General features: G+C 53.6%; 10 protein-coding genes across 10 annotated transcripts; 4 read left to right on the top strand and 6 right to left on the bottom strand.

Annotated features, from left to right (window-relative positions):
* Positions 1 to 470: 470 nt before the first annotated feature.
* Positions 471 to 3557, bottom strand: AA0111_g87 (Aconitate hydratase; the record flags this gene model as incomplete). Its single annotated transcript, XM_028655175.1, has 5 exons — positions 471 to 832; positions 884 to 1094; positions 1146 to 1548; positions 1653 to 1680; positions 1724 to 3557. The coding sequence occupies 5 exons, from the start codon at positions 3555 to 3557 to the stop codon at positions 471 to 473; spliced, it is 2838 nt and encodes a 945-aa protein (XP_028511761.1).
* A 1412-nt stretch (positions 3558 to 4969) lies between these two features.
* AA0111_g86 (Aconitate hydratase) lies at positions 4970 to 6402 on the bottom strand (the record flags this gene model as incomplete). Its single annotated transcript, XM_028655064.1, has 2 exons — positions 4970 to 5607; positions 5667 to 6402. 2 exons carry the CDS (start codon positions 6400 to 6402, stop codon positions 4970 to 4972), a joined length of 1374 nt encoding a protein of 457 aa, XP_028511760.1.
* Positions 6403 to 7082: 680 nt separating this feature from the next.
* On the top strand, positions 7083 to 7501 carry AA0111_g85 (hypothetical protein; the record flags this gene model as incomplete). Its single annotated transcript, XM_028654953.1, has 2 exons — positions 7083 to 7315; positions 7366 to 7501. 2 exons carry the CDS (start codon positions 7083 to 7085, stop codon positions 7499 to 7501), a joined length of 369 nt encoding a protein of 122 aa, XP_028511759.1.
* A 622-nt stretch (positions 7502 to 8123) lies between these two features.
* On the top strand, positions 8124 to 9037 carry AA0111_g84 (hypothetical protein; the record flags this gene model as incomplete). Its single annotated transcript, XM_028654842.1, has 4 exons — positions 8124 to 8197; positions 8357 to 8557; positions 8656 to 8785; positions 8882 to 9037. The coding sequence occupies 4 exons, from the start codon at positions 8124 to 8126 to the stop codon at positions 9035 to 9037; spliced, it is 561 nt and encodes a 186-aa protein (XP_028511758.1).
* Positions 9038 to 9560: 523 nt separating this feature from the next.
* Positions 9561 to 11115, bottom strand: AA0111_g83 (hypothetical protein; the record flags this gene model as incomplete). Its single annotated transcript, XM_028654731.1, has 2 exons — positions 9561 to 10541; positions 10588 to 11115. The coding sequence occupies 2 exons, from the start codon at positions 11113 to 11115 to the stop codon at positions 9561 to 9563; spliced, it is 1509 nt and encodes a 502-aa protein (XP_028511765.1).
* A 770-nt stretch (positions 11116 to 11885) lies between these two features.
* Positions 11886 to 14182, bottom strand: AA0111_g82 (hypothetical protein; the record flags this gene model as incomplete). The annotated part of the gene is made up of 2 exons (XM_028654620.1): positions 11886 to 13619; positions 13667 to 14182. The coding sequence occupies 2 exons, from the start codon at positions 14180 to 14182 to the stop codon at positions 11886 to 11888; spliced, it is 2250 nt and encodes a 749-aa protein (XP_028511764.1).
* A 2437-nt stretch (positions 14183 to 16619) lies between these two features.
* Positions 16620 to 16887, top strand: AA0111_g81 (hypothetical protein; the record flags this gene model as incomplete). Its single annotated transcript, XM_028654509.1, has 2 exons — positions 16620 to 16707; positions 16769 to 16887. 2 exons carry the CDS (start codon positions 16620 to 16622, stop codon positions 16885 to 16887), a joined length of 207 nt encoding a protein of 68 aa, XP_028511763.1.
* Positions 16888 to 17336: 449 nt separating this feature from the next.
* On the bottom strand, positions 17337 to 22706 carry AA0111_g80 (MAP kinase kinase kinase; the record flags this gene model as incomplete). The annotated part of the gene is made up of 1 exon (XM_028654399.1): positions 17337 to 22706. One exon carries the CDS (start codon positions 22704 to 22706, stop codon positions 17337 to 17339), a length of 5370 nt encoding a protein of 1789 aa, XP_028511762.1.
* A 40-nt stretch (positions 22707 to 22746) lies between these two features.
* AA0111_g79 (hypothetical protein) lies at positions 22747 to 23465 on the bottom strand (the record flags this gene model as incomplete). Its single annotated transcript, XM_028654287.1, has 2 exons — positions 22747 to 23234; positions 23399 to 23465. The coding sequence occupies 2 exons, from the start codon at positions 23463 to 23465 to the stop codon at positions 22747 to 22749; spliced, it is 555 nt and encodes a 184-aa protein (XP_028512009.1).
* Positions 23466 to 23797: 332 nt separating this feature from the next.
* On the top strand, positions 23798 to 25103 carry AA0111_g78 (hypothetical protein; the record flags this gene model as incomplete). Its single annotated transcript, XM_028654176.1, has 2 exons — positions 23798 to 24625; positions 24687 to 25103. The coding sequence occupies 2 exons, from the start codon at positions 23798 to 23800 to the stop codon at positions 25101 to 25103; spliced, it is 1245 nt and encodes a 414-aa protein (XP_028512010.1).
* Between the last annotated feature and the right edge of the window lie 318 nt (positions 25104 to 25421).

Genomic DNA, 25421 nt, shown 5'->3' with positions numbered 1-25421 from the left:
CGATAGTACTTGATATCTGAGGAATGCGATGATATCCAGGGAACAGGGTGTCCTCCGGACGTATACATCATCTTCTGTCGCTACATAGTATACCAGGAACTTCACCGAATACCCCTACGTTACCTTTTGTCTTGGGTTAAACTTGAGATATCGAGCTCCATAGTCACCTCAACCATCATCCACAATCACGTCAAAACATGTACCGTTGGTAACAAGGAAAAATCAGTCATACATTGCATGCTAACCATCACAAATACAAGCAAACCCAACCACATTGAGCTCAATGGATCGACATGAAAGCTGCACTACTGCGCCCATTTGCGGGTGTCCAGCTCCGTCTGATCATCTGTTCGATCCACCCCAGACGTGAATCTCCTCATCCCCATTCGTGAAGCATCTGCGGGGTATTCATCCTTCTGTATTTACATCCCCAGTGGTGATTGTTCTCATCCGTTCTCTATCATGTGCATTTACTGCTTGGCGTTCTTGGCCATGGTGTTGAGAGCGCTGCCGTTCTTGAACCATTCAATCTGGCCCTCGTTGAAGGTGTGGGAAAGCGGGATCTGGAACTCCTTGCTGCCATCGGCGGGGTGGACAGTCATGGTCAAAGGCTTGCCAGGGGCGAGCTCAGTGGAGGCCAAGTCGACACGGTCGTTAGGGCCGATCTTGTCGTAGTCGGCAGGGTCGGAGAAGGTGAGGGGAAGCATACCCTGCTTCTTCAAGTTGGTCTCGTGGATACGAGCGAAAGAGCGAGTGATGATGGCTGCGCCGCCCAAGTGCCTGGGCTCGAGCGCAGCGTGCTCACGGGAAGAACCCTCGCCGTAGTTCCAGTCTAATAACGTTAGCCAAGATGCAACTTATTGGTGCAGTAGAATTCTCTTACCTCCAATGACAACCCACGGGACGCCGTTCTTCTTGTAGTCACGGGCAACATCGGGGACGGCACCGTACTCGCCGTTGAGAGCGTTCTTGACCTTGTTGGCCTCGCCGTTCTCAGCGTTGATGGCACCAATCAACATGTTGTTGGAGATGTTGTCCAAGTGTCCACGGTACTTCAACCAGGGACCAGCCATGGAGATGTGGTCGGTGGTGGTCTGCAGATAAGTCAGTATGTGTTATGTATCTCGTGGAGGCTGGGCAAATACCTTTCCTTGGCACTTGATGAGGATGGGAAGGTCCTTAGCATCCTTACCATCCCAGGCCGAGAAGGGAGAGAGGAGCTGAAGACGGTCGGAGGTAGGGGAGACAGCGACGGAGACAGATGCGCGGTCCTCAGGGGGAGCCTGGTAAGTGTCCTGGCCGGGGTCGTAGCCGTTGGTAGGAAGTCCGAGACCAGTAGGCTCCTTGAGCTTGAACTTGGAACCGTTGGAGTCCAAAAGATGGTCCTCCAAAGGATTGAAGTCAAGACGTCCTGCGATGGTCATGGCCACGACAAGGTCGGGGGAGGTAACGAAGGAGTGAGTAGCGGGGTTGGCATCGTTACGTCCAGTGAAGTTACGGTTGTAGGACGAGATGATAGAGTTGGCCTCGCCCTTCTTTACATCCTTCCTGTCCCACCACGGGGGGGTCAGCAATCATAGCGAGAGTAGGGGGGAGGAGGGTAGGGGTGAAGGAAGGGAAGTAAGAGAGTGAATGTAGTCTAAATGACATACCTGACCTGCGACGACGTTAGCATGAGATCTATAAGCAAGTGAGTCTGATGATGCAGGCTGGAGGTATTCACAAGCATCTGAAGCATCACTGATCGAAAGGGAATCCAGTGTAGTTGTCAGGCCGAATAATGTGTCGATGGATGTGCTGGTGTCGTCGTCATCGTCGTAGGCTCCATCAAGACCAGGAATAGAGCGTGTGTTTATGTCCAGATCATAGTCGTCATCGTCAGACTCGATTGGGGCACAACGAGTGGCTCTTCGCTTGGTAGGCCGGACGATGTCTGACAATGAATCATCGTCAGAATCGACAGAGTCGATTATGGTCGTCGTTGCTGTGCGTTTGGAGCGAGAGACACCGGGCATCATGAGGGAGAAGGCGTTGGTCAGCGGTGGAACACATGGTGTAGATGGAGCAGCTATAGCCAAATCGCCATTGGTGATGTTCGTCTTTGCTGTGAGCTCGGTGCGGTATGCACCAGGCATCATGAGAGAGAAGGCATTGGTCGACTGGGGTGGAGTAGACGGTGTATTCAGATCCAGGTCGTCGTCCTCACTGTCGGTCTCGATTTGTGCACGACGGATGACTCTACGCCGAGATGACCGAGCGATATCAGACAATGTATCATCGTCAGAATCGACATCGTCGATTTCAGTGGATGGCTTAGTGGGCTGGACAGCGTCTATCGAGTGAGACGATGAGGCGGAGGCAGTAGACTGGATGCACGGTGAATCGACGTCGTCGACTCGGGCAGCGGCAGCGGCGGCGGCGGCTCTACGCTTGTGCTTGCCGGAGAGACAATGATTGGCTAGACGGCTTGCAGTCAGGAAAGCCTTGTTGTCGCAGACACGACAAGGGTAGGCACCCTCAGCCTCCTTCTTGTTCTTGTACGTCGCGAACCATTTCGAGTGCTTCGATTCGACGTAGGTGCCAGCTTCCTTGGCCTTGTGCGTCTTGGACTTCTGGTGGGAGGCGAGGCCACTCTTCTTGCCGAAGTCTTCATCGCAGACGTCGCAGTGCCACTGCCCAGTAGCCTTGGTCTTGTGGAAGTTGTTCCTAGCGTTCTCACGGAATTCATCTGGCTTCTTCGCAAAGTACTCTGCTGCCCTCTTGCGAGCATGGGCCTTGTCTAACTCATACGTGTCTGGATTCTCTTTTCGAGCGGCAGACCAGTCACGCTTGTAGCCGGCTAGATGCAGCTTGTAACGTTCAGCCTTCTCGGCGGCGAGAGCGCGCTCATCCTCAGTGGTGAAGTCTCGAACACCGGAGCGGACACCTTCAGCGAAAGGTGTGTGAGAGTTGATAGGGTCGTAATCGAGGGTGTCGATTGGCCATAGGCAAAGATATCTGAGGGCAGAATCAGGACGTCCGGGGACCAGCGTTCCAAACGCATAGGTGAAAGCAGCCTCCATGGCGAGGAACAGGACGCGAAGCGGAATAATGAGCAGTCTGTTTGTTGGTAGCGGCATCGTAGCGAGAAGCCCATAGGAAGTGATGTGGTAGCCATCGTTGAGAGCTTCCTCGAAGTAGAGTGGTAGGTTGACACGGTTGCGGTAGTGGCCAAACCTCACCACAACTCCATCTTTGGAGTGAGTTGCTGAGCCAACATATGCGAGTGGTCGGCAGCCTTGCTTCTCCAGCACCAGTAGATAAACGCCCCATAGCCTAGTACCTTTGGTTGGTAGTGACTTTAGGTAGGCGATTGACGGTGGGGTAGCTGAGTTGAGGACCTCGAAAAGGCACGGGGCAAAGGTAATCGAGACGGAGGACAGCAGCTGCAGGATGACAGGCAAGCTGGTAAGGCGGGTAGTGAACTCAAATCCCTTGCGATTAGACGGTGTATTGCTTAGGCAATGCCAGATGAGATTCGCCATCAGGACGCCCATGGTGAGGGCGTCGAAGAGCATGTTGAGGAAACCGCCAGTGGCGGTTGCAGCTCGAATCGAGTGACACGATTTGGGCAGTAGCAGCAGTAGTAGGTGGTGGTGGGTGGAGTAGTTGTCGCTGCTCGAGTGTCGTGAGATGGAAGTGAGAGAGGTGGGATGGTGAGAGATGCGAAGGTGAGAGAACCTTCATGCTTGTTGACATCTCCGAATGGCAGGTGCAGTCACCGGCACTCACTTCCGTGTTGTGGAGGAAAGAGCACCCTAAAGGCCCTCACGGCCTCAGCTGTGGCAGGAGCTGTGCGGGAAAGAGCACCCTGAAGGAGCTCAAGGGAAGGAGCTACCGCCTCAACACACAGTGTCTTGAGAGCGAGTGATGTATACATCAGGTTCGAGAGAGGCTCTCTGGAAGACTGGATGTGCATGTCGCCATCATAGTAGATGGAGCTGAGGCTGCCGACAGACTGATGATAATGCACCCTGGAAGCATACAGATGGTCTGAGGTATGCTGTCTGGAGGATCAGAAGCACATGTCGCCATCAGGGTAGCTGTAGCTGATGCTGCCAACCAACTGATGATAATGCACTCTGAAGGCCCTCGCGGCCTCAACAGTGGAAGGAGCTGTTGGGCAAAGTGTACCCTGACGACCCTCAGGGCATCAGGAATGTGTAGGGTTGCCAGCTGACGATAGTATGCTCTGGAGGTAGTCGCGGTATCGCGACCCTCTTGGGGGCAGATGCGACAAAATCGAGGGAGTCGATTATCAGGCTAAGGCTTCAGGTCAGCTATGCACTTCAAGACTCGAGTTCAGTAGACATACCAAGTCAATCAAACTGGCACTGGCGATTTGGGCTGTGCGCACCCATGACTGGAGCCTCAGGTGGATTGAGGCGAAGAGGGCACCCTCAGAGGTGGATGTTGAAGAGGGCGCCCCCGGAGGTGGAAGCTAGAGGGGAGGGCGCCCTCAGAGGTGGAAGCTCTAGATGAGGCCAGCCTCAGAGGTGGGAGTTGAAGCAGCCTCAGAGGTGGATAAAGGCGAAGAGGACACACCCAGAGGTGGATGGGGGTGAGGACATCCTCAGTGGAAGCTCCACATGAAGGGTGCGCTGGCGGTGAAGCCCAAGAAGAGGGGGCCAATCAGCCACATCATGTCAAACGTTGCGTTTGAAGCCCAGGTAATCCAGGTAATCCAGGTAATCCAGGTAGGTCCAGATCCAGAAGTCCAGAAAGTGATCACGATGCTTCAGATGCTTACAAACCTTTATACAAACCATACAAACCATAATGTGCAAGGGGAAAGTGTAGCCTAAGCACTCCGCGACATTGAGACATTCAGGACTTCTGAAAAATCTAAAGTCGCAAAGTGCTTCAGGCTATGCTATAAGGAGGGAAATAACTCACCAATACAAGGAATTTGAGTAAGTCAGCATAGAGTTCAACAAACAGAGGATGGAATGACTAACCCGCATGCGTTAGCAAGGACCATACCGCCAAATTCCTCGAAAGTCTTGAGCTGACCATCACGCTCGATGGTGGCGCGAATCTGCTCGGAACCAGGGGTAACAGTGAAGAGAGACTTGGCCTTGATGCCGTGAGACATGGCGTCCTCAGCAATAGAGGCGGCGCGGGTCATATCCTCGTAAGAGGAGTTGGTGCAAGAACCGATAAGACCAACCTTGAGCTCCTCAGGCCACTTGTTGGCCTTGACAGCCTCCTTGAACTTGCTAATAGGAGTGGCTAGATCGGGAGTGAAGGGACCGTTGATGTGGGGCTCGAGCTCGTCAAGGTTGATCTCAATGAGCTCGTCGTACTCGGCACCCTCGTCCTCACGGAGCTGGGCAGCGTACTCGCGGGAGAAGTCACCAATGTCGCGGCGCTTGGTGGCGGCAAGGTAGTCGTACATGCGGTCGTTGAAGGGGAAGACGGAGGTGGTGGCACCAATCTCAGCACCCATGTTGCAGATGGTAGCCATACCAGTGCAAGACAGGCTCTCGGTACCAGGACCGTGGTATTCGACGATAGCACCGGTTCCACCCTTAACAGTGAGGATACCAGCGACCTTGAGGATGATGTCTATAGACTGTGTTAGCGTGATTGCCCCGCTTTCGAAAACCAATATTTCAAAAACATACCCTTGGGAGCAGTCCAGCCGGAGAGCTTGCCAGTAAGCTTGACACCAATAACCTTAGGAGCCTTCAGTTCCCAGGGAAGACCAGCCATGACATCGACAGCGTCGGCACCACCAACACCAATGGCGGCCATACCGAGACCACCAGCGTTGGGAGTGTGCGAGTCAGTACCGATGAGGAGAGCACCAGGGAAAGCGTAGTTCTCAAGCACGATCTGGTGAATGATACCAGAGCCGGGCTTCCAGAAACCGATGTTGTACTTTGCGCAAGAGGTGGACAAGAAGTTGTAAACCTCCTTGTTGATCTCGTTGGCGCGCGCCAAATCCTTCTCACCACCAACTTGGGCCTCGATAAGATGGTCGCAGTGGACGGTGGTAGGAGTGGCAACGGAGGGCAGACCAGCTGACATGAACTGAAGAATAGCCATCTGGGCAGTGGCATCCTGGCAGGCTACACGGTCGGGACGGAGCTTGAGGTAGCTGGAGCCGCGCTCAATCTCTTGACCGTGGGGGTCGTCCAAGTGGGAGTAGAGGATCTTCTCGGCAAAGGTAAGCGGGCGGTTCAAGCGGCCGCGAACAATCTGGAGGTTCTCGTTCATCTTCTGGTAGTTGATGTAGTGGCCCTTCTCCCAGTTGGTCATCTCGACCTTGCGAGAGAGGGGAGCATCGCTGACGGTGGCCAATTGCCTGCGCGAAGCAAGGCTCTGGCCCAGGCGGCCGAGCCTCGAGAACTTCTGCATGGTGAGGATTAGGGGAGGGTGGTGTGGAGAGAAGAGTGATGGAGGAAGCGGAGGAAAAGAACGTCAGAAGCTGGCTCAAGTTGGGCGATAACTAATGAGGATCACGAGGTGTGTGATTGGCTCGTCTAGCCCCAGCTGCGTGCGGAATACCTCGGCGCCTGAAACCAGAAACAGGTCGGCTGCGCAGTCCCGTTGGCCCGCTTCACGTGCAAGCGCGGTGTAATGGGGACGTAATTATGGAGAGTACAATTGTCTTGTGTGCGACGGGGGCCCAGCTGGTATTTCACGTCTTGGGGGCTGTCGAGACGGGTGCTTGAGAGCTGTGGGTGTTCACTTCACCCAGACGTCATAGCCACCAGCCGTTCACCGACCCCGCGCTCATTCCTTTTGGAGGTGATTGGCGTTCTGCGATAGCACAGTTGCCCAAGAGCGCCCCGGAGGTCTGCGCTCCCTTTTCCGACCCAACAATTGTGTGCCGAGTCAGCATGTAGGCCTGCAGACATGGCAAATTTCGGGTTCTGGAGCAACAGTAGCATCTACCGCAGCCTGATTCGACCTAGCTCCACAAGTCTTTTTGACCTGCAGACCCTGCACGGACCCCATCTCCACACTGCAACTTTCTCTATAGCCGACCATCACGATTTCACACGGATAACCGACGGCCGCGGATACTGCCCACCATGCCTGCCATACGCGGACAAGACTCCAAGAAGAAGACACGTAGACATACGCGCGACCTCGACCAGATCCACGCCGACTTGCGCGACGAGAAGCATCTTGCCGAATTCAAGGATGCGAAGCCCATAGAAGATTTGCCTGGCCTAGGGCAATGGTACTGCAAGGAGTGCGCAAAGTTTTTTGAGAGCGACGGCAACTTTGCTGCGCATCAAAAGGGCAAGGTCCACAAACGGAGGTAAGAATATCGTCTTTGCGATTATGAGAACGGCGCTGATGGGTTTCTAGGGTCAAGCAACTTCGCGAAGAACCATACTCCCAGAAAGAAGCAGAGGCAGCGATTGGCCTTACCACCAACAACGGAACGCGCACCACGGCTGCAACAGCCCCGATGGAAGTCGACCAGGTTGCAGCATCAGGTTGAGTGCTGCGACAACGTACGTCTTCGTCAACTGGAATTAGACTTCTTTGGTGGATGGTCACAAGACACGGTGGTCTGGGGAAAGAATGACCGACACATATCTAGAGCTGGCTGAGACGGCAACAAACCGCTAGCTACTCAAGAGGATGATAAGGTCTGGGAGAAGAAACATGCATTGCACGGCGTTCAAAATTGGGATATGGAACATTTAGAAGGGCCATAAAGCTCAAACGATACCCTACATTTCAGGTCGAAACACTCAAGTTCTCACAAATACTACCATATCTTGTTCGTGACCACTGTGCAATGCTATCAAGATCAAACATGTTCTCTTGCAGCTGTAATATGCCCCTGTTGTAGAACTGCAACTTCGAATTAAATATATGTACAACCAGAGAACGGCTCTGCAAACAAAATACTTGATAGCAAACTCATCAAGCTCCAGTGCTGTTTCGCTGTTGTCAAGAATGTCACAGGTAGCCATTTTGGTGCTGCCTGATGTTGCCTGGTGGCTACCTACGTGCCTTCGCCATCACCAAATCATAGTCGCAACATAAGTACCACATCAAGTTCTGCACATAGTACAACAAACGGCAGCCACTTCTCTGTAGCATCAGATTACACTATGGCATTCACAAACACTCCTCTCTACGGTGGCGCAATAACCCTCGACCTCCCCTCCAACTTCGCCGACGCATCGTAAGTTCTTCTCTTATCCTGCGTGCCCCCACATCCCGCGCCTTCCCTTTGCATCGTCATTAACCCCACGCCCAATATTTACAACCGTCCAATACACAACTCCCCTCGAAAATGATACGGCAGACTCCGGACTTTCATGCTAACGATGTAACTCAACAGGCAGATCCGCCAGATCCCTGACCACCAAGAAGTCTACCTCGACAGCAACGGCTATTCTAGTATCGTCGTCGAGATACTAGAGTATGTCGAAAAGAGCAATGATGAAGAAGCTTTGCAGTATCATTTTGGCGATCTAGTCGAAGATACCGGCGACCAGACTACGATCATCTCGCAAGACCGTGCTGCGATGAAATCGTTGCCGTACGTAGTGTCTGATATCTTCAGAAAAAGGACCAAAGCGAGGGCACAATCAAATGAGAAGCCCTGATATATATATACATGGCTGACTGAGATTGTAGGAACAACTCAGTCTTGACATTGACATTCATCCAAACCCCACCAACACCCAACCCACACCCCAATCGGAAGACTCCCGAGTTCACATATATTCACCTCATTCTTCTTCGCCTCAAAGAGCAAGGTACCGATGTAAGTAGCATTTCTTTCACCCAAACCTCCGTATGATCACCTCTTACTCAGCACTGTTGACAACCCTACTTCATCATTGCTAATGTACCTTTGAAGATTATGATCTCAATCAACATTCCGCACTACCCGGGCGAGTTCACTCCAGCAGGGCAGCAAGGTGACGAGACGCCATTGATGGAGGATAGTAAAGCGGTGAGAGAGAGGGTATTGGAGAGCTTCAAGGTGAAGGAGTGGGGACTCTTTGAAGGCTAAGGTCAAGACAAGAGATGTCATGAGGACATGCCTTTAATGAAAACAGGTGTCAAACGGATAAGAGAGAGAGTCGATGCTAGAGATGAGTTGAATCATAGGACAGAAGAAAGATTTGGAAACGACCGGAACGTGTAGGGAGTGATGCAAGGAGAAAGGTAAATATGTATACGGGTCAACATTCGAAAAGATGGATAGCAGTACGTAGTCGTTAGTTTAGCAACATTTCTCATAGAGGTATCTAGAAATCACAGTCCAAGAGTATCACCGCAATCATACTGAGAGGAACGATTCGTGCTCACAAGCTTCCATTGCTGTGTTATTGCATTATCTAAAAATGCCGCTATGATCTTGCAGCATTCCATTTCCTCGTGTGATTAACCATGCCGTCATGGCTTACGACCACGTCCATCAATATAGACAGGTCGACATCGACTGTCGATTCTTGAGGTCCAGTATATGGAGGCATCCATTAGTCATCCATGCCGTAGACCATTATGTTCGAAGATGCACATGCTGTATCTGCTTACTTGTATTGACTCACACGATTCAACCTTCTTCGCATCTCCTCCCCTGCAGTAGGTGCCCGCTCATCTAAACCTGGATCGAGACTCATGCGTTGATGATCAAGTTCACCTGCGTGGCCGGCACGATTTGAAACCTGAGCTGCGAGAAACGGTGATGGCGGGAGATCAGCTAGGTTTGCAGCAGGTTGCATGCCTTGCATCAGCGCGGGATCAACAGGCAAGTCGTAACCATTGTCTTGAGAGTATTGCGGATAGATTGTGCCCTGCTGCTGTGCGGCCTCGAGTTGTAGCTGGCTATTCGGAGAATCTGACGGAGGCGGTGGTTGCGTTGGTGAAAACAAGCTCGGTGGGGTAGGTGTCAGGTTCGGCTGCGTGGCGCTTGATGAAAGGAAACTTGATCCTGATCTTGCCTCTGCACGCGCTTGGTTTTGACCCTGGCGCATAGCTGACAGGCCTTTGTTCATCTCGCTGCACTCTGGACAGTTACGAATGACCTGGCTAACAGTCTCCTTTATGCGAACCCAATGGTAGAGTTCGGCAATCGCTGCAGTAGTCTTATTGATGCCTCCATGGTGCTTGTGATGGATCTCGCGAGCAATCTCGTACTGCTGCTTAGGGTCTGCAATAACCTCCTTACCCTTCAGCCACAGCTTCTCGGGTTCGTCACCCTCACCAGGCGTAAGCTTGTAATGAGTAGCTGCACTACGGAGACGGCTCTTCTCTGCTCGGTCAGCACCGTTGGGATACTTTCCGTTCTTGAGATAGAAGCGAATCTTGTCGAAGCGCTCCTCAGACACAAACTCGTCATCTTGGCCTAGATCCCGACCGTATATGATGGCATCGACCAGCTCGCCCGGATACGACTTGAGGTTTCCACAACCCTTCACACGACCGATGCGCTTGAATCCGAGGGCGTCCCATATGCGACAGGAAGCGACGTTGGTTTCGTAAACTAGGTTGAAGACGGAGTATGTATAGCCCTGAGTAGGTTAGCGCATGCTGCCTAACGTCTGTGAATAGTCTCACAAGCTTTGGTGCCCAGTCTAGGTATGTCTCGCCCATCAAGCGACCAACACCTCGGTTTCGCGACGCATCTGTAACCAGAAATCCGCCGTTGCAGACATGGCTCGACCGTCCCGGGTAGTTGGGCTTGATATAGAAACTACCAAGACATTCCCTCTCCCAGTCGCAGCCTCTCCGTGCCATCTCGTGCAGTTCTCGGCCATCCTGGATCTCACCCAGCAGCATAATGGCACCAAAGACACCGAACCAGTATGGACCAAACGCCTCGAGGGTCAGCGGCTCAACCATGGGATAGGTATCGCCCTTCTCAATCTCGCGTCCTAATTGATCACATAGGTATGCCAGTAATGTGAGGGGAACTTGGTTCGGCGCAGAGAAGGGGATTATCGTTGCGCTTGTCACCCGGTCGCGCAGGATTACTTGACATGGTGCAATGCCCACTGGCAGCGGGCCACCAGGCGGAGGATATGGTACGTCGCCGGAAGTCCTATATATGACCGGCGCAGTAGGGTCATCTAGCATAGCGGGCATGGTGGGCAGACTGTCCTATGAGCTGTATCTACTGAGAAATTAGTATCGCGAGAATGACATATCGAACCCCACATTAGGAGCGGCATGTCCTCGCGACGGCGCGATTCAGGCGCCATGCTGGTGAAGCACGACTTGTAGACTTGGTACATGGTGACGACGTTGGTGTAGGACTTACGGAACAATGCGTGAGTGCCTGAGGTGCCCTAGGAATGGTCAAGCAGGATGAGAGATACTGCCGTGATGTGGTGCTCGCGGTGCGTGCCCAGCGAGATCAGCGAAACCCCCACTAGCGCCTTTTGGTACCAGCGAATCTCTAGCGCCATCAGCTCTACAACCGAGTAATCTGTACATAGTGTCTGACATACCGCTGCTGGAGTTGCACACGTTGGCTTCATTATAGACAATGAAGCTGTTCAAGTAGTGGCGTCCGGGCATGTCCAATAATCACCGACCTTCACCGCATCATAATAGTAGGTAGCAGATCAGTGCACAAAGGGAGCAGCAAGTGTTCGAGACAGATTTGATTACGAAGCGCTGCAATAACGCCTACGCTGCAGATGACATTTCAAAGAGACGATGACATTTCTACGAAAAACGATAGGGAAGAGCCTTTGCTGGATATCAAATGACATTTTGTAAGGAAAAAAAAACTTTCGTGTCCAATGTACATTCGAAAGGTATTATTCAAGAAAGATCCTTCATACACAAGCATTCAAATGCTTCTTTCACGACCCCATCACACACACTCTCTACGCAACGTCTTCACCACCTTACATCTCAGAGTACAGGAAGTTACCAGACTCGTCAACGTACTCGATGGTCTGCTTGGTGACACAGTATCCCTGCTCCTCCCAAGGCATGGATGGGTAGGGGAAGACACCGTTAGAGGGGCTCTGGGGCATCGAGCCGTCGCTGCTAGGCTCGTTGTACTCATCGCCGTCTGGCAGAGGGATGTCGAGCGCGGTGGGGACGTACTTGAAGGGCTTTCCAGCAGGAAGGTGAGCAGTGACGCTCTCGAGAACCTCGTAAGGAGCGCTCAGGTCAGGAAGTTCATCGTCAGAAGCAGCAGGCTTGGCCTTGTTGCACTTGACGCTAATGTGAAGGTTGGGGATGTCGTCCGCGTTAAGCTCACCGTCAACACCAACAACCTTGTAGTAGAGGTTCTCCTTGAGGTAGGACTCAATGTGTTCGGGACGGAGCGACTCGAGCTCACCAGCGGCTTCCTTTCCTTGGAGGCAGGTGGTAAGAGGGAGAGCACCCTCAGTCATGACAGACTGGGAAGCGTTACCACCACCTTGCATCATTCCACCGAGAATACCGTAGGAACCAACGTAGTTGGGGTCCTGGGTGTAGTCGGTAGACGGGTCGTAGTCGGCATCGGCGGTGCTGTTGCTGTATGGAGAGGTACCAGTGCTGATAGGAACAACAGCAGAAGCGGTCGAGTTTGCAACTGGGTAAGGCGCAGTGGAGTTCGAAGTAGAGTTGTTGCCGGGCTTGCCAACAAAGCAGTGGACAGTGTAAGATCCCTTGAGAGCGTACTTGTCGGCGATAACGGAGAGAACAGTGTGGTAGTCACCCTCCTTGATAGGACGTCCAAGGTACTGGCCAGTCTCCGACTCGTCGTCACCACGCTTGGTAAGTGTCCTCTGACCGGCGCCGTAAAGCTGAGTAACGGCGCGAGCCACCTGTTGGTAGGAACGGTCACTGGTCTCGGGGTAGTAGTATCCAAGGGTGCGGGTCTCCTTAACATCAACGGAGGTGAAGTAGTTACCGGCAGAGTCCTTGGTGAAGGGCTTAAGAGGAGAGTACTGGTTCTTGGGCTCACCCTGGTTCCACTGAGCCATGGGGCGCATGACGTTACCGTTGGAGATGTAGGTATTGGGGGTAATGAGCTGGTACATGGCGAGCAGACGGTCAACATTGGTGTGGTGGAGCCAGAAGAGGGGGTCGAAAGCCGAGACATCGAGGTAGTACATGTGTCCTCCACTCTCACCACCAGCAGTGTTGTGGATGGCATCGTGAACGGATTCGAAGCTGTCAACACCGCCGCCGCTCAGGTCAGTGCGGACACCGATAGCGGAAGTGCTAGCAGCACCCCAGTTGGCCTTGCTGGAGAACAAAGCAAAGACACGGTCACGAAGAGAGACGCGCATAGCGTTGAAGCGGGCGTTCATTTCGTTGTTGTTGCTGCGGGTGGGGTTAGCAACCGGGCGACGGAGCGTCTCAGGGAAGTTGTTCCATGGGCCTCCACCCATCTCAGATGGAAGCGTGTTGCCAAAGGTGTACTTGTACAGGGGGTTGTTGATGGTGACAGTTCCCTGAGGCTTGGTCACGGTAACAGTCTGGTCACGCATCTGAGTAGGAACGGTGGCGCCACCTTGTCCTGGGTCCATGGCCCAGTCCCAGTAGGGCATACGGAGAGTGGCCGCGGCGTTCCTCCATCGCTGCTGCTGGTTGGATGGGAACGTAGCGATGACTTCCAAGACGCTCTGGTACCATGCTTGCTGCGAACTGTCAGTCTACGCTTGAGCGTTCAATCTGAGTTTCATACCTCGTAGACGGCAAGGTAAGGCCTGTGCCAGGAACCGAAGAGAGCCTGCGCGTGAGGGCAGAAACCAGCCTGGTTCATGAGAGGCGTGGGGAAGTTGTTCCAGGTTTGGAAAGGACGACCGTGGACACCAGAAACCTGGTAGTACGAAAGCCTGTCGTTTTTGTCCTTGGCCATGAACCTCTCCATACCCAGGAGGTACAAGTTCCACTGGTCGGCGTTGCGCGCCAAAGTACGGAGCTCGAGACGGGGCGCAGCAGTGTTGCCGCCATTGCACTGGCCGTTGGATGCAGTACCGGAGCTGCACACACCAGTGATGGTTATGAACCCTTGCTGGGACTGACGCTTGGTTAGCTCACCCTCGATCTCGTTGATGTGAGCCTCAATGGCAGAGTCTGCGTGGCGAGCAGGGTGGGCGTGGTGGTGCGAGCCATGCTGGAAAGCGACAGTGAACTGCAGAATGGACAAAAGGGCGACTAGCATAGTCATCATGCTCGCGGGCTTGCTGAAGTTGGCCATGGTGAAGAACGTAGTGGATGCTTTTTGTGTTTGGTTGAAAGACCGGATGGGCCAAGAGTCTCGAAAGAAGCCGACTCGAAGAACCCGAAGAATGAAGAACTATTAAAACCGATGCTAAAGAGCGGAACGACCTTTGGATCAAGCCCAGAAGGTCTGGAAAGAAAACGTATGCTGTAGAAACCTCGACGTCAAAGAACGAGGAATCAGAGATGCGGCGTAACCGTAGCAGGGGCGGGCACGCGGCAGGGTCATATATCGAGGTATGCTATTCCTAGTCCATGCTCAACTTGGTCTAAACTCATGCTGTTAGTCGCCTTTTCGGACACGAGGCGGTTGAGCCTGGACCGGGGGGGTATATCGTATTCGTGGCGGCGTCGATAGTGACGGGGCACTATTGGGTGGAAGATGGGATCAGTGGGGAGGTGAAGCGCCCCTGTTGGTCCCGAAACGTCCAAGGACGACTGATCCGCGCCGCCTTCCCCTGACTTAGCTAGATACGGACAAGAGCTTGCGCGCAGGGGCCGTTGGGGGCTGATGATTTGGGAGCCGACTGGCGCCGATGTGCGCCTCTCAGATGTCTCACGCTGGGGTCGCCAGATGCTGTGTCGCTACCACTGTAAATACGACGACGGACTGCCCTCCCTATCATCGTGCGACCTGTCCGCGCGACTGTGGACCAGAGCAAATACCGTGTACGCTCTCCGTGCCGATGAACGAGTCGTTCCTCCGAGCGGGAAAAAGACGCATTTCGGCAGCAAAGGCCTTTCTGGGTAGCTAGCACAGCCACCTCGACGCCCCAGGCTCGCTCCTACTGAGGAACCATTCGCGGTCCACAGGAGGACCGGTACTTTCACCTTCTGTATCCACTTCTCGCGCACCTTTTGATTGCGGCGTGTCTTGCGCATTCGCTTACCGGTCACATCCCCCCTCCATGCAAGGACACGCGCCATTGCGGTGCACCCTGCTGACCACGGCCTTATCAACGCATATCCTTATTTTGCCCCGCCGCTCATCGATTATGTGAGGAATGTCTACTACTATGCACGTTATGCGTTCTTTGCCCAGCAAAAGAGCGTCTTCGCCCTATTGCCCTTCTCGGCTGCTCGCTTGTTGGCCAACCTTGATGCAGGTACACACCAGGCCGTGTTTCATAAGGCCATGGATCACCACCCACACGTCAAGCACCTGAGTCGACACCGTTGTTTCAACCCTCCTATTTCCGCATATCGCAAGTGCTTGAGTCAACTCAAGCTTTTCATCTGTGGAGATGGTTTATCGATATCGTCCCTCAACAAGTGCTGTTCCTGCGGAGTGACGTCCAAGGACCTAGGTGGCGGGTTTTTTGAATCTAGAAGTCTATCTGGTTGCGAGTTTGGTCGGCTCGGTCGGTGCGCTGCATGCCCAGGTTTTGCAGCGGCGCGGCAATACGCATGTGCCTATATTCACAGACCCACGGTAAGATGCGAGGATTGACCCTCTCCACACGCGAGCGTCAGATCCGCCACGAGCCCTGGAGGGTCGCCGAGAATAAGCGGTTCGAGGCAACGCGCAATTCAATCCACTTCCTTTCTTGTGACGACATCGTTTCCCTTGGTAAGAAAACCGCTTTCTATTTTTATTCGCTTATCCTCAAATGCTGAGGGTTGATAGCTGGGGCTTTGGAACGTGACGTTCTCACGTACACAACCTTGAAGACCATATTTCTTAATGTCTCGAACCGTGGCCTGCGTCGCAGTCAACGAAGCATAATTATGGCGCGGCCCATGTTGGCAAACGGCGCAGCGTTTCGTGAAAATGAAGGAGCGCCGACTAGGATGGATTCATACAGCAGCGGCGCCAGCTGGCAACATCACCAGCCTGACCTGTAAATGTATGATTGCGCTCTTCCAACGGCGATGTTTGATTGGGAGGTCAACAGCAGAACGAAACAAGCAGTCTATAGGAAGCTATTGTCCCAACGCAGTCGTCATCGATACTCGTATCGAGGACCCGCAAGAAGTACCACGAAAGCACCGAAAGGACAGCGAACAACGACGTGACGAACAGGGTACTCGCCGCAGCCTCCGATCCAAATCAATCAACAAAGTAGATCTCTATTTAAGACTGACGATGAGCACGATATCGAGAGTATGCCGAAAGCACAATCACTGAAGCCAAACCTCCAGTCATGAACCCGACAACTTCTTTCTCTGAGCTCTTGAACGACTATCTCCAAACCACCTCAGCTAGCCTAGCTATGCACAAAGACTTTGTTTGCAAACATTGTTTGATCTGATTAGTAAATGTAGGCAATAGAGCATACAAGTAAAATAGGCTTCAATGATACCCACGACCTGAAGATAAAAAACTCTTCCTACACCACTCTATGCTTTTCATATGCAGCGTCATGTCCAAATGTTCTTAGCCGTACGATAATCCGCCTCCACCCCTACTCAAAATGCTACGAAGAGATCGGCGAGCAAGCCCACCAACTACGCAAGAAAAGCGGCCCAGCATGTGGAAACCTTGCAAACGGTCCTACCAGCGTAAGTGCCAATGTACGAAGTGCATGTGAGACATACACTGACCTCGTACATCCATATTTAGAGTCACCAACCATTGCCATGTTCGTAGAGAATGTTAGGTTATGGTCCGAATGCAAGAAGGTCGTACATCGAGACAAGAGAGTTGAGACAACTCTCAACTATAGTCGTGGCTACTGGTAGAAAGAGTGAGTTTGGCGAAAACAGAAGTACGTCATGCGGACCATAGAGTTGAGTGGGCATCAAGCTTCTTTCTGCAACCTATCGAAGAAGATTTTCATGTCATTGTTAACATTAGTGTCGCAGTGCGTCTGGTCAAAGTATGGCACTGTATTTATCGGCCCTCTAAGACGCACAACCAACCCCCTCTCTACCTAACGACATAGCACAAGTCATGTTCATGTTATCAAGTGAAAAGGGAAAGGAGTACATAAAATATCATATTGAAATCCGCGCGTTACGCTTCAAAAACATAAGATTGGCAGAAAACAAAGAAAGTGGGTATATGTTGTCTAAGACAAGCGACGATACAGTCAAACCTCATAGCATATACCCGATACACTCTTTTACAGATCAAAATCCATTCGTCATCGTCATCAATTCCCGCCTCAATCCTCCCTGATATACGCACACTACTGGAAGGCTCCCCTAATCTTAGCATAAAGCTCTGTATCCAGGAAGTTGTAATTCGGATCGCTGAAACAGAAAGGCGCTCGTAGGAGCGTTTCAGCCGTAGGACGCTCCATGGGATCAATAGTGAAGCAGTCGTACATGAAACTCAATCCCTCTACTCCAATCACCCTGGACACATCTTCGGGGATGGGAGGAGCCTGGTTCAAGCTACCGAGCTTATAAATGGCACCAATGGCTTCTTCCTTGGACCACGGACGTTTACCAGCAAACATCTCCAGGACAACGCAACCCAAAGACCAGATGTCGACCTTGGCAGAATACCCTTGACCCTGGGAGCGAATCACTTCGGGAGCCATCCAGAAGACGGAGCCTTGCATGCTGTTTGTCACGTCATTGCCGTAGATATTGTCGCTCTTCTTGGATATGCCAAAATCAGAGATTTTGCATGTACCGTCCAGGTCCAGCAGGATGTTGTCGGCTTTGAGATCACGATGAAGAATGCCTTCACGATGGAGGTATGAAAGGCCGAGCAGAGTCTGCCGTGTGAGTGAAGAGACAACAGACTCTTCAAATTTTCCGTGCTTGCGGATGCAAGACCCTACACTGCCACCAGAAATGTATTCGAGAAAGATAGAAATGCTGTACTCTTTGCGTTCGCATCCGAGGTACTGCACAATGTTGGGGTGGTCAAGATGCTGCATGGTATCGATCTCTTGATCCAAACTCTTCACAAGTTCTTTGATCTTGTCTTTATCGGACCCAGCGGCCTTGGCGTTGACCTCGACTTGTTTGACAGCGATAAGCTCTCCTGTGGTGATGTTCATACCAAGGTAGACGCGACCAAATGTGCCTTTGCCGATAAGTTGACCCTTCATCCATTTGAATGTTGGCTGCCGCGACGGGACACTTGGTAGATGATCTTGAGGTATCGTTTCCATGACGAGGCGCGAGCCGCGTTGAGGTCGTACTTGCTCAGTTCTGGCATTGAACATCTTCGTCGACTTTCGCCTGACAATATCGCCACCATTGCGTAGCGTAGCAACTCGCGATGGACCAGCACCAGCATGTGCCTGGCCTGGGAGTGGCCTCTTGTCGAGTGGCTGGTATTGTGATTTCACCACTTCACGAATGGATTTGGTACGGCCCAGGCCAGCACCCGACTTTCTCATGTTTCGCTGCGCGATACTCTGCAGTCCGGCACCACCACGAGTGAGGGGCTGATTGACAGGAGTGGGCTCGACCGGCGCAGGCTGGGAGTCGTTGACTGGCTCAGCGGCGCCATCCGCATCCTCTTCCTCAAGCATAGGTTGGTCGAGGTTGACATTCGGGAAGAGCTCGTCAAGGTGTTCCACGAGGGCTTCAGCTGGCGGACGGTTTGCCCAAACATCGCTAGCGAAGGATTCGCGACGCGAGAACTTGTTTGTATCATTCGGGGAGTCGGTCCAGGTTGCAGATGCAGCCGACTCAGGATGGAAGTCGCTTGGCTGCGAGTCACGATCCCCAGTTGCGCTTTGCTCAGCGGACTTCTCCGTAACTTGTGCTAATGAGTTCTTTGACCGTTGTGTCTTGAGTGTAAGGTTTGGCCGTTGGCTACGGGAGTTGGTTCTAGTGATGGGTGTGTTCTTCGCAGGTGTGGGCGGACCAGCTCGTCCTGCGAGCGGCGCAGCGAATAGACCATCATCGGAATCGTCATCGTCGGAATCCAAAGGTTCAAGGTTTGGTGACTTTGTAATAAACGACACTCGTGCTTCCTCAAAATCGTGAGTAGGGCCATATATAGATACCCTTGATGGCTCTCTACTCAGTGTGGACTCTGGGGCTTGCGCTGTGTGAGGGCTTCGATTCGGTGAGCGAGATCGTTCGTCTCTTGGTCGTGTCACTGCTGGGTCGGGCATTGCGAGGGTAAGGCCTGGCCTCTCATTTGACGTATCGTCTCCGAAAGCTTCCTCATAGTCAGGTATTCTGAAAGGTATATTCCCCTTGCTCATTGTGAAATCGCCGGGACTGCGAGGTGACCCACCTGGACTATTCCTGCCAGAGCCTGATCTAGCTCCGAATCCATTGTCCTGCAGTATCTGTTGCGATGGTCGAATACTCTCGGGTGAGCCTTCCTCCTTTGAAGGCGGTTGCTGACCCTTTGGTTGCGGTGCGCGGTTCGCTGCTCCGATTCCTGCACCAAGATTACCAGCACCGATGATGGCGGCAGCAATGCCTCCCAACCCACTTGCACCTTGTGGAATGGCTTTGCGCTTTTCTGACTGTGACTCGGTTGATCTTCGCTTGTCTTGACCATCGTCACTCTCAGGCCATGAGCCACGGTTCTTAGCCCTTGACAACGAATTAGCCTTCAATAGCGTGCTGGTATCGGCAGGTACCGGTGGTGGTTCTCTTAGGGGAACGAGTTGCTTTGGCTTTCCGTCGAATTGTTTCTTCACGTCCTCGTAAGGAGAGGCGCGGGGCTCATCAAAGTCAACAATGCGTTGGCTTCGATAGCTGAGGTTATCACTCGAAGTAGGGTTCAGATCAGGACTGTGTCCATTGATCTTTTGGAAACGACTCCTCAAGTATTCGTCCTGTTTCCGCTTGGTTTCCTTCCGATGCTCTTCAGCAGCGGCTTCTAGCAGCTTCCGCCGTTCCTCTTCAGCCAAGTCATCACGCGGCTCCCACGCAGACTCTGCAGGCCTGTCGACCGGGTTGTTTGGCACAGGCTCAGTCTTCTCTGCCATCTTACGGAGAGCTGCACTTCTGTCGGCGACTAGCGTAGACTCTCCAGACTTTCCACCTGGCGAGTCTAGCTGAGAGTCGGCGTTGAGTCGAGAGTATGCATCTTCATCGATAGACCTGGCAGCTGCATGAGGAAGCGAAACTCCTAGTCCGGCAGAGGGAGGTACGGCACCCTCTTGGGGTATCTTGACAAAGATCTTGAGCTCGCCAACTCGGTTTCCGTATTGCGACCGAGCCTTCAGCAACTTGGAGTCTGACAGAGGATGATCGTGCTCTTGCTGTCCGGGTAGTGTAAGATGCAACTCTACGCCAGGTATATGGCTCAATCCCTGACTCAGCTCTTCACAACACACAGTCCGTAGAGATGCTGCTGAGTCTACATTGGTGATGTCAATAAGGCGGTAGTTCCAGCCATCCGGTGTTACGAAAGCGTATTTACGGTCCTCTCTCCCAGATGCACGGGTGCGACCCGCTGCTCGGTTGTCGGAGTCTGTCTGAGCTGATCGTCTCGAAGGGGGCCGCTCGTTCAAAGATGTTTCGCTTGAGTTCATGCCAGACTTTCCAAAAAGGGAGCTGCTTGGATGAGTACGATGGCTTGCCGGACTGGTGGGCGAATCAAGACTGGTGTCATCAGGAGATGGGTGATTCTCCTTCTTTCGCCCACCCATGATCTTTTTGAAGAAACCTTTCTCATGGTCCTTAGCACTAGTCGGCACCTCCATATCGTATCTTGCTAATCCGGTGCCTGGCCGTGAGCCTTCGTAGCCGTTCTTCCGGTTCTCGTTCCGGCTCTCAGACCGGTTCTCGAATGACCTGCCCGAGGGTGGACCGGAACCAGTATTAGCGAACGTGGAGTTTATTGATTCGGTGCTGTTGACGCGGTTGTGAGGAGAGTAGTAGCGGGATCCGTTGTTATTCAAACCCGCGCTGAGCTGCCCCCCATTAGTAGCAAGGCGGGCTGATGATAAGGCTGGGCTTTGCTGTGGACTTGCTTGGCGATAGTTTGTCGCACCCAGAGAGGATGGCCCAAATTCCGAGGATGCGTTTGGGCTGTGCCGGACAGACTTTGGATCGAGGCCCTGGAGAACTTCTCTTGAGTAGGGACTGCGTGCCGGTCCCTCTGAAAAGTCTGGAGTCGGACCAAGGCCTGGAACTGTGAAATTGCGCTGCTGTGTAGAGATGCGTCTGGGTGGATTTGTGCTGCCACCAGGCGAATGTAACAGCAATTGGCGCCCAGGGCTCTCTTCGCCGTTGCCGGCTGTGGTTGGTGTCGATCCAAAATCCATGCCCCGGGTGCCAATGTAGGGTGAATTCTCGACAGTGCCCTCTGTTCCAGCGCTCGTCATGCCAGTATCAGATCGTTGCGGTGCTGCCCGAGGATTGGCGGTGGTGCCAGTCTCAACAATGGAGCGTACAAGTCTACGCAGCTTGCGGCCCTCGTCTCGCTCTCTATTCTGGTCCCATCCAGTCCCACTTGCGGTGCATTGCTTGGCCAGCTGCGGAAAGATGACCTGATGCATCATGGCTACATTGCCTTTGCTACCATGGCCGCGGCCAATATCCAAGAACTTTGAGCCTTCAAGACCCAATGTTCTGAATGTTTCTTGCCAGTCTCGTGAGAAATTGTTGCTCGCTAGCCAATGCTGTACACGTTCAGCGGGCCAATGCATCGAGTGGTCGTGGGGAGATATGGGCGTGGTGCCGTTGCTTTCAGAGCGGTGGTAGACGCTGCCATGGTTCTGGACCATTGGGTTTTGTAGGGTTGCGGTTGGCGGCCCAGAGGAGTCGTAAACCTGAGCTCGTTCGGTGGGTATATTGAGGTGATTGCGACTGCTGGGCGTCTGGGGAATGTTGAAGCCGTTGTTGGAGCCATATTGCACGCTTTGCACGCTCTCGAGGAGGCTGCTAGAGAAGGCCTGGGCCGACGTGTCGGTATTGGCGGAGTAGTTGTCGTCCCTGTAGTAGGGCTCGGGATAACCTCCTCGCGAAGTGTGCAGTGGAGGTATGCCTACGCCGGGACCAAACGACTCGCCGCCGGGGATGTATGTGGCTGACGTTAGAGGGGGTTCGCGCTCGTGCTGGATTTGTTGAGGCGGAGGCCCTGGGGGAGGGGGGATGTTGTGAGGGTAATTGCGATACTGGCCCGGGTCATAGCCTTGCTGCTGGTACTGGGGTCTTGGGGGACCCCAGTTGTTGGAAGCATGCGGGGGCGGCGGGATGGGTATGCCCCCCAGGCTGCCGTAGTTGGTGGGCCGTGGCGGCGGCGGGGGAAGGGCAATGTGGCCGGCGGGCGTGCTCGAGGGCTGAGGCGGCGGAGGGGGGATGTATTGATGCATAGCTGGGCCGTCGAGGTACGGCTGCTGCTGGCGGTGCGTGGTGAGTGGGTCGGCAACAGTATGCGCCCTCGCACGCGGACTCGTAGAAGGCGCGCTGGCGCCGCCGGGGGAGAAGGAGGGATATGGCGAGCCGAGATTGCTCAGGCCCAGAGGCTGGAGCGACGACGAGGGCGACGAGGTGACGCTGGGGATCTCGGGCAGCGGAAGATTGGTGGGCGGGATGCGGTTCTGGCGAGGCCCGCGACGGGCAGCAGGGTCCGAGGGATTGGAGATATTTGACGCGGAGCGCTGTCGAGGCTCTTGGGTCATGTCTTGACCACGGCACGGCGGTGGAGGCTCCTCGGATGGGTCAGAGGCCAAGGTCCGTCACATCACGACATGCCTGGGGGAGCCAGCTGCCAGACGTGGTGGGCTCCTTGGGCTCCTTTGTCGGTGTCGATGCAAGTTGCGCGGGTGGGTCCCAGGACCAAGGCGACAGGTCGAATACGGGATACGAATCGCGGAGCCGTTGGGACGAACGGGGGGTGAACGATGGAGTCTGGAGGTCAGAAACGCGGCGCCTGCGCTTGCGTCGACGAGGGCGCTTCGACGAGGGCGGATGCGCTTGGCCGTCGCAGCAAAGATGGGATGCAACCACGGCGCGGGAGATTGCGAGGGCAGCGTGGGCAGCGGCGACAACAACAACAGGAACAGCAGCAACACAACGACGAGGGGCAGCGACTGAGCGACCGAGTGCGCCGGCGTCCAGATGCTGCCTGAGGGTCTGGCGGTGGTGAGAGCTACGGCCCGCGCACGGGCCAGGCGTGAAGCCGGCACCGTGATTTGCTGGACGCGCCTCTGAACTCTTGCGCTGTCAGCCGTTGCACCCTTCTCGACCCGCCTCTTGCACGCTGTAACTTTCAATGCGCATGGATCATTACGTAGCCACCGGAGAGACACCGTCGCGAGCCCATTTGCCGTGTTTCATCTCACACGAGCACGTGGCGGTGCTGGCCTCGCACCGCCACAACTGCTGCTGCACTCAGTCGAGCCAAAGAAGCCAAAGAAGCCAGCGCGCAAGCTATCCATCGTGCCCCGTTAGTCAGGTACTGACTGGCCCGGCTATCTGCTCCCGAGCACCACCTTTGCTCGTATCAACGTAATGTCTAATTTCAATCTTCAGCTCCTTTCGCCCTCTCCGTCGCACTCACAAAACTTTGTCTTCCGCTCTAAGTCTCGGTAAATTCCTGCAAATACCATTTCCCATTTCTCGTAGTATGTTTTGGTGGGGCAAGCGGTTAGTCGACAGGGCCAACCCTCCCTCCAACCTTGGCCGCGGAGCGCACAATGTACATCTACCAGCATCACGACCAGCTGGACGTCTTGTCTTGGAGCACCTTCACTGATTGGCAAGTTTCGATATGGCGATATTTCGGCGTTTTGGTCCTGCTATAACAGTACCTCGAACGGGTCAGCTTGTTCGTTCCTGGTGTGGTCAACTTGGCCATTTTCAAGCTGGCACATTGGAGTGCACGCGACTTGCTCTTACGAGGCCTGTGCAACATCGCGGCATCTCAAGCACCCAAGCCACCCCACGCATTCATGTCCTGGGCCTAGGAAGTGTCGGCACTTTCACAGCCCACTCGCTTGCTGAGATACCTGCAAGACCAGCGGTAAATCTACTGCTCCATCGTCCCTCTCTTGTGCAAGACTATGTGCAAAATGGAAACAGGATCCGATTGAAGACGCACCAAGGCCAGAATGTAGCTCAGACGGGCTATGACTTGGAGGTGTTGCACGGTAAAACCTGGCACTTGATGCAGGATTCGCGCACGTATGGGACTGCTGAAATATTGCAGTCAATAGGAACCCCAATCGATGAGAACATCGGGGACCTTGTCGTGTGCGTCAAGTCTACCCAGACGGTTGCAGCCCTACGGCCTCTTCTACCCAGACTTTCGCGCGAGTCCAACGTCATGTTTCTGCAGAATGGCGCAGGCATGATCGAAGACGCAAACACATTCCTTTGGCCTGATCCGCATGTGCGACCAAATTACGTTACGGGAGTGATATCGCACGGCATCACTCTGAACCGACCCTTCGATATCACTCACACGGGGCCTGCAGCTACATCAGTAGGACCAGTCCCTCGAGAAGATGGCGACACAGCTCAACCGCTTTCGCGGCTGCTAGACATTCTACCTCTTGCGCACCGTCTGAAATGTCAGGCTTATTCATGGCCCACTATAGTGAGTGTCCCTGTACAAGCTTCACGCGAGGCACACACTGACTTGGTACACCCACCTCCAGCTTCAGGTCCAACTAGAGAAGCTCGCCTGCAACGCGCTCAGCAACCCTATCTGTGCACTCGAAGACGCAGTGACTGCCTACATCCTCAGCATTCCAGAAACCAACATGAGACTCATGCAGGAAATCTCATCCGTCATCCTCGCTCTGCCTGAACTACAGGGTGTGGAGGGTGTGAAGGAGAGATTTTCGGCGAAATCTTTGCACCACACGGTAATGGATATCATCAAGAAGAATAGAGCAACTACGGTGAGTATGGTATGGGACATGAGAAACAGACGAGAGACGGAAATCAGATACATCAACGGGTACTGGGCCAGACGTGGAAGGGAAGTGGGTGTAAGAACACCATTGAATGACGAGCTGGTGGAGAGAGTTCAGGAAATGACTGCAGATAAGCTGCGGGGAGCTGGGTCGTGATCTTCACGTTCTGATGTATGATTAGCAAAATTCAGACTTGGATGAATGTTGGGATTCTGCTGTGGATAGACGGGTGATGATGCAGATTGACCAAATACATGTGGATGGTGTGGTACGGCCCACGAGGCGCCCCGCTTTCAAATGTCTCAATTCCACTCTGACCAACAATCTCGTGCTTGATACAAGTTATTTCCACGCCGCGATAACAGTGTTAGCACGAAGAAAATCGTGAGCGTAAACGAAGCCTCGAGCTGCAAGCGCACGCATTCGGTAGCAAGACCACGCCGCAGATCTGATACCTCACGCCACCTGGGCTGA

Source organism: Alternaria arborescens (assembly GCF_004154835.1).
Source record: "Alternaria arborescens strain FERA 675 chromosome Unknown contig_1, whole genome shotgun sequence".
NCBI lineage: Eukaryota > Fungi > Ascomycota > Dothideomycetes > Pleosporales > Pleosporaceae > Alternaria > Alternaria arborescens.
Note: the sequence above shows the minus strand (reverse complement) of the source record. Positions and strands in the feature narration are given on the sequence as shown.